Below are 16,997 nucleotides of genomic sequence, written 5' to 3'. Positions count from 1 at the left end.
ATGTAGTGAACTCAAAACAACAAATAGCAAGAAGAAGAATATGCCTATTAAATATATATAGTTTTGGGTAATAATATAGGTGAAACAAAATTAAAATTAGTAATAATAATAACAAAAATAACAGTACATATTTTTTAATTTGTTTCTTTTATTTTTTAATTTATAGAAATCAACAATCGTAATAAATTCGCAAGACTCGATTTGATATGGCAAATGATATTTTATTATTTTCAACTAAATTTAATGCAACATAATTTTTATAAAACTAATTTCCGAAACGTTTTAACTAACTTACATATATAAAACTCTTACTTAAACGCTTACACAGTGGCACATAATTGTGAAAATTTGACAACACAACTTAAGTTGAGTTAATGGAGCTACATGAAATTGTTTTGAAAATAAATTTTAAATCTTATTATGAAAAAGTTATCAAAGCAATAATTTTTCAGAAAAATTATTGAAAATTTCAATTCTTTTATGAGATTTTATATACTGATAAAGTTGTTTGCTTAAAATTCCACAGACAACTAAAAATGTATGTCTTTGGTTTTAGTGAAATGTTGACAAATTTATAGGTTAAATATTTTTGAAATTTGGTTTGTATAGAAAATTGAGTAAATTTAGTTTTAGTAAAAAATAATTATTGAAAATTTAAAGAAGTATTAACTATCAACTTTGGAATAATATTTTTGCAACATATTTTTCGCATAAAGTCGAATTTCAAACAAGGAAAAATTAACAATTTTGAAAATAGCAGAAGTTAATTAAACAGATATCAATAATAAAAGTAGATTTTATATATTTCCCTTAAGCTTTTGTTAAGACAAATACTTTTTTAATAGCTAAATTAGAAAGAGTTTATCTGAAATTTGCTGACTTGGTGTACTTTTAATTGTGTAGGCTCTATACATATTACTATTGTAGCTATTTCTTTTAGTTGGTAGACAACGAGACAATAATAGAGTTCATTTACAATGCTTCTTTCTTTTGTGTAACGGAAGAGAGTTATATAGATAGGTTATTGGTTTACAGTCAGTTTTGTTAAAAAAAATTTTATTTAATAATTTTGGTTTTTACTCAGTACTGTAGTTATTATTAAAAAAAAACAGAAAAACTTTTGTAGATTCTTTATTGTGGTTACGTTTGTGCCTAGAATGTTTTTGTTTTTTTTTTCTTCGAAATCATTTAAATCCGTTTTAAATATACATATGTACATATAAAGATGCTATGTAAGATTGTATATGCTTGCTTGTATAAAAGTGTGTTGTACATTTATATTAAGGAGGCGAGTATATTTAGATTACTAATTCACTGCAAAATAGGCGCTTAAGCCAGAGTTCTTTTTTTTTTTTTTTGCTTTGAGTTCGCACAAATTTGAATATTCTTTTATGACACATTTTTTGCTTTTTTATACTTCTTTAATATTTATACTTTCGTAGTTTTATCCATTACATTGATTTATTGATTTCTAAACATTGCGTTAAAATTTAGCATTTATTTTGTTGTTTTTGTGATTGTGTTCTTATATTTATATCATAATTCTTCCAGTTTAGCAGTTTCTTCCTCCCCATACTTCGTCATAATTTTTGCATTTATTATTTCTTATATTTTTTATAAATTTTCCTTTGTTCTGTGTTTCAATAATCATTTTCCCACGTGTCATTCCATTCCAATTATCGTTTATATCTTTATGTCATCAACATCATCGTTCGGGCATCTTGTGGTGTTTGCATACTGGAGTGTTGCATTGAATTTCACGCCTTGGCTCCGGGTATCTTCGACAATACTTTCGACAAATCGACGCCGGTGAGTGCGTTGATGGACGGTGGTAATTGTGCTACTAGGCGTGTAACATCGTTTGTTATGTTATCATTACCGCCAATGAGTACGATCTCATCGGTCTTGGCGAGTGGTGCAGCTACTTCGGCAGCGATCTAGTGAAGTAAGAAAAATAATATTAAAGATAAAGTCAAGATTATATTAAACTAAATGGGAAATTGGAACTTAAGCAGGGATATAAAGGCAATAGAAGTTCGCTTTTATCTGTACCTATAGTGGTAAGTTTCCGGAGTGTAGATTTCTATGAATCCAGGAAATATTGTAAAAGGCACTTAGTTTCTTATTTTTTGGTCACTTGCGGACTCTAAAGAGAGATTACTGAGCAAATTTTTGTTAAGAATGCTCATCAAGAACCTTCCTTAATCGTATTTGGAACTATTTGATTGTAAATATTTTACATTATTCGATCTTGTAGACGAAAAAGAAGTATTATATCAATATTACTTGGACTTTTAAAAAATAACATTTTGTATTCAGAAATTAATATCTGTCTTGAAAGGCCCGTATACCATATTTTTATTATAGACTTTGTTCATAGTATTTTGAATAACTTTCTCTGCCACAAGTTAAATAATGGCTCGTGCTGGAAATTTGAGTTTCGGATAAATTGCCTGCTGATAATTTTTGTTTCTAATGTTTTGTAAAGCAATTTTTTTGCGACCTCCCAATGTTCTTTCTGCCAACTATTTGTTTTTTTTTTGTGTTGTGTTGGATTCTTGAAAGATTTGAAGACACACAAAGTAGGATGAACAACTCTTGCTAAGTTTGATACGAACTCACAACCGCGACAGGATTATAAGATAGTTAAAAAGATGAATCATATCTAATATGTAAAAATTGCTCATGCAGCCTATAACACAATATTATATTACCCACCTTAGGCAGAGATTCCAGTACAATATTCATAATGGCAGCGTCACCATACTGTTTATAGACATGCGCCTTCATACGCATGCGTTCCGCCTCAGCTTTACCGACTAATTCAATGGCGTGAGCTTCGGCACCACCAATTTTGCGTATCTTCTCGGCATCAGCGCGTGCCGACTCGATTGTCTGACATCTGTGAAAGAAGCACAAAACAAATATTGTTAATAATTTTACATTTATAGTAAATTATTTTGCTGGCGCTTACTGTTTGCCCTGCGCAATGGTCTGCACACGATGTGACTCCGCTTCGGCTGGCAGTTTAACGGTAGCCATCAGTTCGCGCTCCTTGCGCTGCACTTCTTGTGCTTCGATTTCGATTTGTTTGCGACGTTCCACAACTTCGATTTGTATTTCTTCGTTACGTATTCTCTGTCGTATCTTTGCGGCTTGCAATTCGTAAGCCAATTGCGATTCAGCTTTCGCTGTATTGATCTCCTGATCAAAGTTGGCCTTTTGCAACTTATACATACGTGAATTGTCCTCGATTTTCGTGTCCGTGGAGTATTTCACGTCCATGGCGCTCTTCTCACATTCAGCCTCGCGTATACCGGCATCACGATTGGCTTCGGCCACACCAGCGTCGGCATCACGCTTCACGCTCGCCGTTTGCGCCTTGCCCAACGATGCCAAATATTGCACATCATCATAGACGTCCTTGATGGTGAATGAGAGTATTTCAATGCCCATGCGACCGACATCAGGTGCGGCTACTTCGCGTACCAGCGCAGCGAATTGGTCGCGATCTTTGTAAACCTCTTCTACTGTAAGCGTTCCTGTAATGATATAAGCACGAATTGTATTGTTAATAAAATAGTTTAGGAAAACAGTTATGGTATTTTTCGATTGGACAGTAGTCTTCCAATTGGAATAAAGTAATTGTATTAAGTTGTTAAGGTCAGTTTAAAAGAACAATATCTTTAGATTGATCTTCCAAACATTCTGCATTCCAGAGAACATCTTCTGTGTTTAATATAACTGAAATAAAGTATATGGTATCTCGGAACATTGAACTTTGAATTGTGTTTCAGGTTGTTTTCCCTATTGTATACTATATACTATACTAATTGGAATTGTTATCGTAGTTAGACATAATCTGGGTTCCCGACCACATGAATATTATCAGAAACAAAAAGCAGACGAGTTCAAAAAATTAATACATATATTTATACAAAAGAGGTTTGATATGAGGTAGCTGTGCGCTGCGCCAATCATTCTTGAATGGTTTGCCTAATTCTATACGGACCCGATGAGAACCAAACCTGATAATGTGTTTGAGTGGAGTCCGAAAATGTTTGTTGTGGACAAAAATGTTTAAAAATTTACCAAATAATTTTAGAAATCCCTAAAATTAAGTCAATTGGGATAGCTGACACTGTAAAGACATCAAAGAATATGTTGAATACGGATATTTTTCTATGCGAAAGCTTTGTACAAACAAATGGAGCTTTTCATTTCATATTTATGTTTATTAATCAATTTACTTCGGAATCCAACCGACATTCCTCCGAGTGAACTGCACATAATGAACCAAATCCAAAGCGAGTAAAGTCGCAACGGACAGCTGACAAATTTTGTGATGTGTATATTTTTGGAAGAATCAATTTTCATCGACTATTTTGAGAAATGAAAATCCCACAAGTTACACGTTACTGGAACTTTGAAAGATTAATAGGGGAAATACCAATATTTTAAGAAGAAGATAATTTTCATCAATATAATGTACCATGTATGAAAACGTTGGCAAAATTAGTTGAATTGAGCTTCATCTCCCAACGAATTAATTATTCGGATTGGGTCCATGCAATTTTATCTTGTTCTCCGAATTCATGTTGGAAAGAATTTGACGACAAAGAAGATGTAATCGCCAAGTCTGAAGACTTTTGAATCAAAAGACGAAAATATGTTATCTAACTGTATGTAGATATTATAATGTATAAGTATTGATAGCCTAAGAAGCTGGGATTGCATTTATTGCTTCGTGCAGCAGGTCAATGCATTTATGCTGCTCTCACCATCGCTCTTTGTTGCTTTGTTGTTATAATAACAAAATAAATGATCTTTATAGAAGCGTACACAGCATCGTTCGATGGTCACTGCATGTCAGCGTAGGGAACTTCTTTAACAACATAACGGCTTGAATGCGTTAAATGTAACGGCGCTCAACAACAAGTTCTTAAAGTCCGAATATTCGTAGGCATTTGATTGTTGAATATTCTGAATGAGCCGCTAAAACCTAATTATTCAAAAGCGGCGCATTCACCGGCTTTTAAAATTCATTTTCATTTTTTGTATGTAACGGACTGGCATTCTTATAAGAAACATTTCACTTTCAGCGTCTGTATATAAATAGTAAACGTCTGAAGCTTCTACCGCATAATCAATTGGAACTTTAGCCTGATAGCATCTCTCTGGCATACTACTTGTAACATTATTAAAAAAATAAAATTTAGAATGAAGTGCAGCAGCAGTCTCTGGGCTACAATCTTGAGTAAGTAACTACTTAAAACGTATTGAAGCACTTTTTTTAATTTACACATTTAATACAGTCTCCGTGTGGTCGGGCACTAGAGCGTCGCTGATGAAGTGCGCCTGTGAACCTGGTGCCCCAGGACCTATGGGCCCGCCTGGTCCAAGAGGAGAGTCTGCCTATGGTATGCCACCATATTATCCTCATGCACGTGGCCCCCCAGGACCGCCAGGACCACCCGGCATTTGCGGTTGCCCTTGGTACCCACCATACTTTGGTGGAGGTGGCGGTTTTATTGGTGGTGGAGGAGGTGGAGGTGGCGGCGGTGGAGGTGGTGGTGGCAATGGTACTAGAGGTGGTGGAGGCGGCGGCGGCGGCGCTGGTGGAGGAGGAGGAGGCGGAGGTGGTGGTGGAGGTGGAGGTGGACGAAGAGGAGGAGGCGGTAAATAAATATTTTAGCATTTTTTATTATAAAATAAATTTGATTTCGGAGGTAGTGGTGGTGGTGGAGGTGGACGAAGAGGAGGAGGCGGTAAATACAATTTTTTGTTTTTTATTATAAAATAAATTTGATTTCCTCATCAGGTGGCGGCGGTGGTGGTTTTCGCATTTTTCAAGGCGATCTACAAGATTTACAGGGCCTAATGGCAGAAAATCTGATTTTGGTGAGCACGCCGAATCCTGAACAAGTAAATGCCAATAGACTCTCTAGCCTGCTATCCACTACATCCCGTCCAATTTCAAACGGCATGAATAACGTACAATATCCACCGAATACATTAATTGTCGTCGGTGCAAATGGTGAACTTATACCGGTGAATAGTGTACGCGGCGGCATAAATGTGTCGCCAACACCCAGCGCTGCTGCATTTTCCACATTTAATGCTGGTCTTCAACAGCCTACTACGGAATCGTTGCCAATGACTTCTTTGAATCCAGGCGGTCTATTTTCAACAGTTTCACGACCCTTGAATCCGATGAACTTAGGCTCCACAGATTTCGCACAGTATCGCCGACAAGTGTTGCTCGGCGAGGCAAAGCACAATGAATCAATTCAATCCTCTACTGCCAGTACGGAGGCCGAGCTGAATGCAGATGCTGCTGCGGGGGAGAAGAATAAAGACGAGGGGTTTCAGTCTCAAGAAAATTCCCAGCATAATACGAACCAAGTTGCAGACAGCGTGGAAGAGTTCCAGCGAGCGGTGGAAGAACTTCGTAAAAGGTTCGCCCACTTGAATAAATCCGAGAATGGACCGGGACAGCAAATTGCCATCTTATTGTAATGAATTTTAAATATATTTTGAATTTGGTAAATATTTCTTTTGATATTTAAATTAAATATAAGCAAGCATAAGCGACCGTTTGTTTTTTGAAAGTGCAAATATTATATATAGATTGTGAGTTCTACGAAGTAGAGGTATAAAAACTGATTACATCTTTCAGTGTATTGTGTTAGCTTTAACCAGTTTAAATAAGAATGCTAATGTTTTTAATTTATATTTCGTTAATTAGTGTCCTTTAGTCATATGTCTACTGTGGTTGCATCTTAGGATAGTTTAGGTTGTAAAGATGTTCCCCAGAAAAAACACACGTAAACTATCAAGCCAGTATTCCTCATTGATTAGGCATTAGGATTCGAAAAAGGGTCCTGAACCTTCTACAAATATGCAGAGATTCTTCAGTTCTATAAGTTCTAAAGTGAGGTCCGCGAAATCTTTTTTTGGTCTTGCAAAGGCGAGACATTCCAGAAGAAAGTGATGAGATGATTTCTCCTCGTCCTCCTCCAAGCAGCGTCTAAAGATTCCACATCCGGTAATATTTTTAATCTTAGAGCGTGGATCCCGGTGGCACAATGGCCAGTTACAACCCCTACGACTAAGGAGAGGTAAACTTTACTGAAGGCGATGCATCTTAGGCCAGAAGGATCTGGCGACTGCGCAAGTGCTAGTGACTGACCCGTGCTTGCCCAGTTTAGCCAAGGTCTGTGCCATCTGTGTATTAGTAAACAACAATAGGATAACGGTGGTCTTATATGTTTCCATGATACTATTAATGAGACAGCCGTGACCTTGCAAGCTTACAATTTTCCGCGATTCCGTTGTGGCCAGGAACCACAACGTTGTTACCAGAGCTATATTCGAAGAAGAAGAATTCGAAGAGTGTAAGGATTCTTGAGTGGATCGACTCAGTTTGCCAATAATACGATGAATGTTGAACTGCTATCAATGAGTTTCAGAAGATATCATTAGCTTGATATTTGCCTAAAAATTAATCTAACTGAGTACCCCAGACTTGGAACATAATTAGGCTTTTATTCAGATGAGGAACCAAAAAATTAGGAACTATTGGACCTTAACGATCACCGTAGGCTTCATTCTCAATTAAAAAAAAAACGGATTAATAATACATTCGGTATATGCATGACACAACACAATATTATATTTTAGTTTTCTATAGAATTAGACATAAAAATAAACTTTTTCAGTGTATACAATTACCTGGACACAACAAAATATGTACCGCCAATGATCAATGAAAGTTTCAGCATTCCCATCAATAGAAAAGTCATTTTTCACTTCAAACTATCTTTGTTATTATTGTTGTATTTCGTTAAGAATTTATTGTTGTTGTTTTTTATCAAACAAAACTTCTTTTAATTATTGCACAAAATATTTCATTAAATATTTTTTATTAAAAGTACTTAAGCACACTTGCAAAAGATTTTCTGCAACAAATTTAGTAAACCTTCTTCAAGTTCAAACCCCTTTTTTCGACTATTTATGTTTTGCGTCACTCACTGAGCATCGCAATTGTGACCAAACCCGATTGTCCGAATAAAAAATTAAATTTAGCACACAACCGTTTATAGAAATCAATTGACTCCCAAACGGTGAGCATTGAGCATATAATAGGGTGGACCATAATATTATTTTTTAAATTATTTAGCGATTTTTATAATAGAAAATTATTAAAAACAAATAAGTGATTTTGTTGTCAAGTTTGTTGCATAATTTGAAAATTAAAAGAATGCAACTTTGAGTAGAAGTCTATTATGGATATCATTCAAGAGTATATTTTAACAGATAGTTTATTTAAACAGAATGAGTTATTTATAACTCTACCATAGAAACTTAAAATCATAGACTTATAACGATACTTTTTTGTTAGATTAATCGTTAGAAAAACTAGAATATCGTTAGCATTGAGCAATTAGCTCTTCATGTTTAATGACTACACCTTTTTAATATTTTCGATTGAGTTCCTTAGACTGCTGCTTCAAGCATTTCAAAAGCAGAGTTGCACCACCCTAATAATAAGTCGCTAAAGCTAAAAACCAACATAGCGATATGTTTGCGGCGAAGTTGCAGAAATTCTACGCTAATTGCGGTTCATTGAGTTTCATTGATTACACAGTGACGTCAGAATGCGGTTCATACGATTACACATTGTGATAAAAATACTAATTTACTATTTTCAAACGAAAATTTTGCGTTTGAAGTACTTCAAGATAACGCGGAGAGTATTATCTTTCTGACGACTTTGGATGGTGTAAAATATAAATAAATATCTACAAAAGAGTATATTATCTATGTATTATCAATATTATCTGAAAGTATTAAGGAAGTTCTTGAGAAATGTTATTATGTATACCAGGCTTTATAAAACAGAGTTTAGAGAAACATCAAATCTCAATACTATCGATTTATTGCGTAACTTCTAAAGGTATCGATTGTTAAATTGATCGATAACTATCGATAAATAAATATGACTTCTTGTTTGACAATCTACAGCAATCGATTATTAATCGAGTGATATATATCGATATATAAAAATAGTCGATAAATAGGTCTTTTTGCATAAAAGTTTCAATCACAAATTACCTACTACTGACCAAATTTCCATTACAAAATAAACCCTCAACGAAGTTTGGAGAAAAATACGTAGAAACATAAAATTATCGATTGTAAATTAATCGATAAATATCGATATATAATAATATTTGATAATCGATGTGTCTTATTTTTGCAAATCTAATTTTATCGATTATTAATCGAGTGAAAGATATGGATATATGTATAAATATAACGGATAAATAAGCTCTCTTATATACATGTTTCAAATATAACCTACCCACTACAGCACAAAAAACCGTTACATGGAAAATACTTTCAACGAAATGTCAAGTAAAATACGTTGGAAACATGTTTATCGGCTACTCTATATTCATTCATTGGCAATCAATTACTAGTAATTTTTAAGAAAATTCAGCTTTAGCTAATGCTTATCACTTTACGCATCATTACTTCCTACAACTACTATTCGTGACAATTCTTTTCTATTTTTTCGACATTTACAAGGAGTCACATACAAAATACATCGAATACATAATACATACATACCGACAAATCTTTTCCCCAATACATCTACCCGTATACATAGACATTTGATAAGGACTAAAAGATAGCAATAGGGCGGCCTTATAAAGTAAGTAACTACAAAAGGGATTGGGAAGGACGTACTACCGAAAAAGACAAACCCAATACTACAGTAAATTAGAGTAGTGTTGCCGTACTGTTTAAATTTGAGTAATAAATTGACAGAATTGTGTACTTTATACAAAAATAATAGCTAACGGTAAGTAATAATACCAATTTATTAGGTTATAGAGTTTCTATCCTTTTGTGTTTCCTGCTGCTCACTGTGGCTTCACTACAAAGGACTCTTTTACTAAAAAAGTAAAACAAAATTTATTTGAAACTGTTTCTAAAAATGGCAAATCTCTAATTCAATTCTGAAGGCGTGTTGGTGTTCGTGCTACATGCTGGGGGTGGCTGTTTACATACATATATGTATATATTTTTAGATGCTCCAAAAACTTCGTAAGGCAAAAGTGATGTTTCATCATTTATCAAACTCAGTTGCATGTATATTATTGATTTTCTGTATTTTGCAAACTTTTTTCATTACTAATTTTAGATTACTATATATAAAAGAGGGTGTGAGGTAAATATATTTATGGAAAGTACATATGTATATAGAAATCTATACACGTATACATATATTATATGTAATCATATGTTTTTAATATAATGTAATCATACAATATGTATATAGGATATATGTTTAGTACATAATAGCCGGATCTATCGGCCACCCTGAAAATCCCGCACTGTTTGACAAACTACTTCAAACCATCAATATATTATCCAAAGCTAATAATGCCAAACTTTTATCATTTCCACCTGCTTTATTGCAGCTTATTTGTTAACAACTTTAATCATTTAAGTGATTTATTGTCATGATAAATGACATCTTGTGGAATTAACGCCATTGAGATGCTGACATCGGCCTCTGTGCTACGCTGTGGCTTCTTGAAATGCTGGCATGGTCGCATGCCGCACATCAATATATCAATATGTATGTATGTATGTATGTAAGTATGCGTAAAGATGGTACATGATTTATACCACAGATCACAAGTAAAATCAATTTTATCTGACATTGAAGCACTATTTGTCATCCCCGCCACCCAGTAGGGTGAATTCCGTTTAAAATATATTTAAAGCTATTTAAAGCAAACATTTCTATTTGTGTATTTTTTGTGGAAATTCACTGTTCATTTCAACACTTTTTCAAACAAAATCGTGTGTATTTTAAAAAAGGTCAAGTTAGATAGTGCTGGTGTTATTATTAGAAAAGATTTAGTATAGTATAGTTTATAGTATAATATTTTTTTGATAACATGGTTTAAAATTTTAATATAACACATCAATGCTGAAAATTGTCCAATTAAAAATGTATGCAATCTTTTAGGGAACAAGTTCTAAATCGACACCTTTTATCTGACAAAAATAATAGTATTTATAATATGCTGAAAATTTCTTTAAAATATTTCTTATTTTCACTGTAAACATAGTAATTGCTTTATTTTTGAATAGATTCAATTTCTAAAACAACAAGTGTGTAATAGGTGGCTTTATATTCACAATTGTCTGGACAGAAGTAAAACTCAATCATTTTAGAAATCCAACTGATGTACATACGCACCATAGTTATTTATTTATTTATATAACTAACTATAACTTTAGGAGACGGTAAAAATATTCAATATTCATGTGATCTCAAAACGATTCTCATTAAATTACATATGAAATTATGAAATCTTTGTATTATAAAAAAAAAAAACGTGGGACAAATAGGAATCGAAATGTATCTTAGATTAATCCTTTGTCGATGAATTTTATAATAGTTCAAAAGTAAAGTGAAGATATGCAGCAACGGTAATTGACGGTCCGAAGGACGAAATTATATTTGCAAATTTCATATAAGACAAATTAAAGGACTCGAACGTTAATTTGAAATTAAATCAACCAATTTAAATCAAATGTGTTTTCATGGTACATAATAAGTAGTGCTATTAGGGGGTTTAGAGGTTTAGAACCTCCTTCATTCATACACTGCTAGTTTTTATTATTTTAGTTAATTTTTTCGGTTATTTGAGACGATGAATTTACTTCAAACTAAATCATTTCTAAACTATCATTTCTCAAGATCTATGTAGACAGAAAGAGTGAAACTAGTTCGAAAACAGTGAATAAATCTTCAGTATGTGAAAATAGCTCTCAGTTTTGCTCTACCCTATGATATGTCTATCGTCTACGTTTTTGGTCATAAACTTGGATTTTATGAGTTAGGAAGACAATACAATTATTTTTCAAACGGCTTTCAACTTTAAAACTAATTTACAAACCTTTTCTTAAAATTTTTTAATACATCCTTCTCGCAATTTTGCTAACGTCACTGTTTAACGCACATATGCTAATGGTGGAATGAGTATTTGACGCATAAAATGTTTCATTAGCGTCAACCGTTGACAAAACGACTCACAGTTTAACTGAGTTTTCATGTTGTTGTTTATTTACACAGAAATACATATTGGTATGTACTTATATATACATACATACAAGTATGTCTATATTTACACATACATATGTATATGCGCACAATTTATGTTACAGCAAGTGCTTTTCTCCAACTTCCGAAGCTCTGCGGAAACCTGATAAGATACAAATAGATGGCGAACAGCACGGCTGGGTGGGGTGAGATATGTACATACATCCCACATTTGTTCCAATATATTTATGTATTTATGTACTTGTATTGTTTTCTGTCGTGCATAATGAGAAATTGCTGTTACATATTGGCAAAGCAAAGAAGAGTATGACTTTGATTACCATACGGTAATTCGCGCTCAAGTTGGTAAAGATAAAAGAAGAGGCTATAAATATGATACTGGTATGTGTGTGCTGGTAAACAAAAAAACAACAGTGCTGGTAAAAGAGAAATGGCGCTACGATTAGTGCTTGTAACTGCTGTCTTGGGATTTATGCAAACTACTCAGATTTTAAAGTTTCATCTATTCCCAATGCTAGACAGAACTCATTGTTGTATGATTAGTTAATAAATTCATATTCGTAAGAAAGATAAGTCGGTTGTTATCGAGATCATCTAACGGTAGGTTCAGGAAAAACATATTTCTCACTACATACCTATACGTTACGGAATTGACCCAGGTTTTATCCGGCCAAAATGTGTTCTTTCGGCAATCTAACTTATGTTTGGCTTGGTAAGTAGTAACTGCTGCCTATAATTTGTTTGATTTTTCAAGAAAGTCCTGGACTTATGAGTTAATGTTCCCTTAGTTGTAGAGTGGTTAAAGAAAGCAAAAGAGGTCCATTCAAATTGGTCACTGTAGTCGAAACGGAGCTTGATATCACTGTGTTTTATACCTTTTAGTTAATACCGCTTAAAATAAAATTGTTTAAAGGAATTCTCAACCAGAAACAACTGTTTCCTGAGGTATAAGTATTTGAAAAGTGTCTGAAAATAGCACAATATCATACGGATTGCTCGATTAAGAAATAAAACAACATTATGTGGACTGACTAAAAGCTAGATTGGGGTCTATGATAGTAAAGGATATTACTCGTAGTAATGAAGAAAATAAAGAATATACTTTTTAAATATGGATTTTCTCGTAAATGGTCTTCCAAGCTCAATACCATTGAGAAAATGTATATTATGTTTAATAAAGTAGTTTACACTGCCAGATTCATCAGTATTGATGCGCTCTATCCGTTGGATCGGTATTCAGAATTTTAAATACGCAAAATTTTGTCAAAAATATAATGACTTTGTTGACTCCATATCCAGGTGTTAATCGTTATATCGATGAAAGAAAGATCCATGAAGAGACCGGATTGGAAGAACAATGTGCTACATCATTAACACAGTCTATAGACTCTCAATTCCTCTTTTGTATCCTCTGGATTTGACCCAAAAGCCCTTCGTCTTTTTTCTGTTCTTAGATGTTCTCTTGAGATCTGAGAATCGGAAAAAGGCGGTGGGATCAGATCGTTTGACAATGAAGGCGAAATCTTCAAGGCTAAGATTTATTTGAAGCAAAAAACAAAAATAATTTATCGAAAACATGGAAGAACTCTAATCAAAAACAATATTCTTTAAATTAATACGATTTTAATGTTTCAGTGTTTGCCATTTTCTTGATTATATTTTTGACGCTACTGTATTTAAGTATTTAAGTGCAAAAATGGTTGCTAGCGAAATTTCATATTTCTGAATTCAGAATCTCCAACTAAATATACACAAATGACTTAATTTGTTTGAGAAACACACCAATTAAATATAGTAACCACTGTTGGTATGGCACCACAACAACCACAAACACTTTTGGTCACATTCAATAACGTACCCGCAATAAATCACGGTTAATTTACATCAAATTCCTTATCAGACAATGACACTCGCATTTATTGTTGCGTCACTAACTTGTCAATTGGAGAGAAAATTAAATTTAAAGTTTGCTGCTCATATTTGCATATTACAAACACACATAAATACAAATGTTCGTAGAGAGTTATGTGCACGCGTGTGTTTAATTAATAGTACACTTCATTCAACTTTATGGCAACCACAATAGCAACTGGCGCTAACTTTTATTGCTCATTCGCCCGGGGGGTCCGCGGTGGCAACCGCTCGGTTTGATAGTTGTGTTGTGCGCCAAGAACTTTTCACTTTCTACTTTTCTCGGCTTAAGGGTTTCATGTGAGCAGAGGAATGTGTAAAAATAGTTCAAATATAACTTTATGGTCGCAAAAATTAAATTACTACGAGTGCATGACTCTACTATACACATACATATGTGTATATTTTCCATATTTCTATTTATTACACATTCCTAGTACACGCTCAGCATTGTACAGCTTCTTCGCATGCAATGTTTTGAAAATGTCTGCAGCTCCCCGCTCGGATAATTACACTAGCCACAATTGTGTTATTAAAAGCACGAAACTATTTTTTAATAATTACGGAATAACACTATAACTTACTAATACTGATTCAAAAGAAAGTTTATCATTAGAACAACACAATTATTTGTAACTGTGCGCCAGATCACTTTAAAGGAAAGTTCACAGAAGTAAAATTCCCAGAAGTAAAAGAGCACGCCCTTCTAGCTTTCCTAGACATAGATGGAGCTTTCAAAAATATTCAGCCCACAGTCATAGTGTGCACTTCAATATTTAGGCATCTCTGAATCTCTCATTTAATTGCTTGAACAGATACTTATGAGCAGGGCCATAATTTCAACATTGGGAGATTCAAGGTTGTGCAGATCTGTGCAAAGCGGAACATCTTTAAAACAAATCGATGGGCAGAATCATGTAGCCCAAACTTGAATGCCAGCAAAATGGAACTAGTGACTGACACCTCATTGGCTCTATTCGGCAGTGGTAATGCCGATTATGACAAGGAATACGAGGTAAAACGTATGAAAATTTACAAAGTGCAGCAAGTTTATGCATCAGGGATGATGGATGGATCCAAACTAAAGGAAGGAGTGGGATTAGACATCAAAATATAACTTCAACTACAAATAAAACCCAGGCAAAAATAATGAATAGGCTAATTTTGACTACCTTAATTAGCAGCAAACTGTCTCTAATTAATTTTTAGGAAAATAATTTTCTTCTAGCTGAAGATGATTCGAGGGTAAACATGTAAGTGAAAGTAATAAACCAAATTTAGGTTCCTTTGTGAAGTTTTTAGTCATCTTCAAAATTTTTTGAAATCTTTAAATACGCCTTAATTTTATGGAAAACTGGTTAGGAAATACTCAGAGCTTTATACTGAAAAATATACTAATAAATTTCATATATTTACTTGTATATATGTATTGATACATCTATACCGCAATTTTACAAAATTGCAAAGCAATAAAAATACCAATAAAGCATTTTCAAACGGTAAAATTGTATGATGATGAGTACATACATATGTATATTGTAAAAATAGACTTTATTTCAGTATACATTTCTATATAATACATGTATGTGATGACATGCGATTTTGCAGTTACATCCAATTAAATTCATATATCTAAATGTATAGTGAAATTATTGTAGCGATGTTAATTCAAATGCTTAATAATTCTTAATTAAGTAGTTAGAAGCATGCATGCTTCTCATTGCAGTACGATTTGACAGGTTAAACATAGTCTGTTTGAGCCTGTGTGAGTCTGTTTAAAGCATCGTAAGATATTTACGCATAACCGTTATGAAGTGAGTGACGGAATGGAAATAATAAAACAAACTCTTACTCGATTGTCTTTTTTCAGTTTCTAACATTGAGTTAGAATGAATTCAAATTCATTGCAAGAAAGAATTTTGAAAATCACTACTTAAAATTGACCAAATGACTTGATGCAAGAAGAATGCGACACGCCTTGAAATTATTTTAAAACTATACATATCGCTCATTTACTTGAATAGTGTCACAACTCAAAAAACACGGTTTTTGAGTTGAGTATGCAGAAATGTGCGCAATTTCAGCGTCCATATTGTATAAAAATTTCATTCCGATGAGTAGAAAAATAAACCGTAAAATAAGAATGTGCCGTTATTAAACTTGTTATGTTGCAATATTTTTTAACCACAACAACGACACTTTTCAGTTGTGCCAGAATGTGGCATGGACTTTTATCTGAAAGAGAGGCATATTTTGCGTTACAACACATATTGTCATAGAGTGAATTTGGTTTCCTTTTCAGAAAGAACGACATATTTTGTATTACAACGATTTTGGTGAAAAGTAATTAAATTTTTCGTATTGATTTTTTTCAACAAAAACGACACATTTGACTTATGACGGGGAAACTGAATTACTTTTTTCACAAATAACGACACAATTCAAAATGGGTCACGTTTATGCCCAAGAAAAAGCCTTAGTACACTCTATTTGGTCCATTTATGCTTAACATTGTATTTAATATATTACAGGCCACTAGATTTGTCAATAAACTGATGTCATTTTTCCATATTTGCTAAATAAGAGACAATTGAAAACTTTAAATCGCTCTCCTGAAAAATCGACTTTTTTGAGTTGTGACACTATTCAAGTAAATGAGTGATATGTACATATGTATATAATGTCACAAAATGATGTAGGCAAGTTATACACCCGCAATAAAGAGCATGAAAATGCAACGCTGCGAGACGCAAAGACAATTTATTGATTGCATGGCGAAGTAAAATCAAAGTGTTTATGTGTTTTATGGTAAATAACAATTGTGATTTTAATTACTATGAATATGTACATATGTATGTATCTACTATATGCATATATACTTTATACATTTCAAATGACTCTATGCGCGTTTTCAGGTGTGAAAAGCCACACGGCT

The 16,997-nt window shown here is 33.5% G+C and overlaps 1 protein-coding gene across 4 annotated transcripts in view; it reads right to left on the bottom strand.

Moving 5' to 3' along the window:
• Positions 1-1,303: 1,303 nt before the first annotated feature.
• The window catches only part of Flo-2 (flotillin-2), a 248,883-nt gene continuing 233,189 nt past the window's right edge, over positions 1,304-16,997 (bottom strand). For 3 of the 4 annotated variants that reach the window (XM_054230604.1, XM_054230605.1, XM_054230606.1), the window contains 3 exons: positions 2,975-3,542; positions 2,719-2,902; positions 1,304-1,937 (listed from right to left, as the gene is read on the bottom strand). In XM_054230604.1, the coding sequence (XP_054086579.1) occupies positions 1,758-1,937; positions 2,719-2,902; positions 2,975-3,542 (932 nt within the window). In that variant the 3' untranslated portion in view covers positions 1,304-1,757. Of the gene's footprint in view, positions 1,938-2,718; positions 2,903-2,974; positions 3,543-7,734; positions 7,899-16,997 lie in introns of those variants that run through there. The other variant, XM_054230607.1, reaches the window with a different exon arrangement.

Source organism: Zeugodacus cucurbitae, chromosome 5 (genome assembly GCF_028554725.1).
Source record: "Zeugodacus cucurbitae isolate PBARC_wt_2022May chromosome 5, idZeuCucr1.2, whole genome shotgun sequence".
In the NCBI taxonomy this organism is placed as follows: Eukaryota; Metazoa; Arthropoda; class Insecta; order Diptera; family Tephritidae; genus Zeugodacus; species Zeugodacus cucurbitae.
Note: the sequence above shows the minus strand (reverse complement) of the source record. Positions and strands in the feature narration are given on the sequence as shown.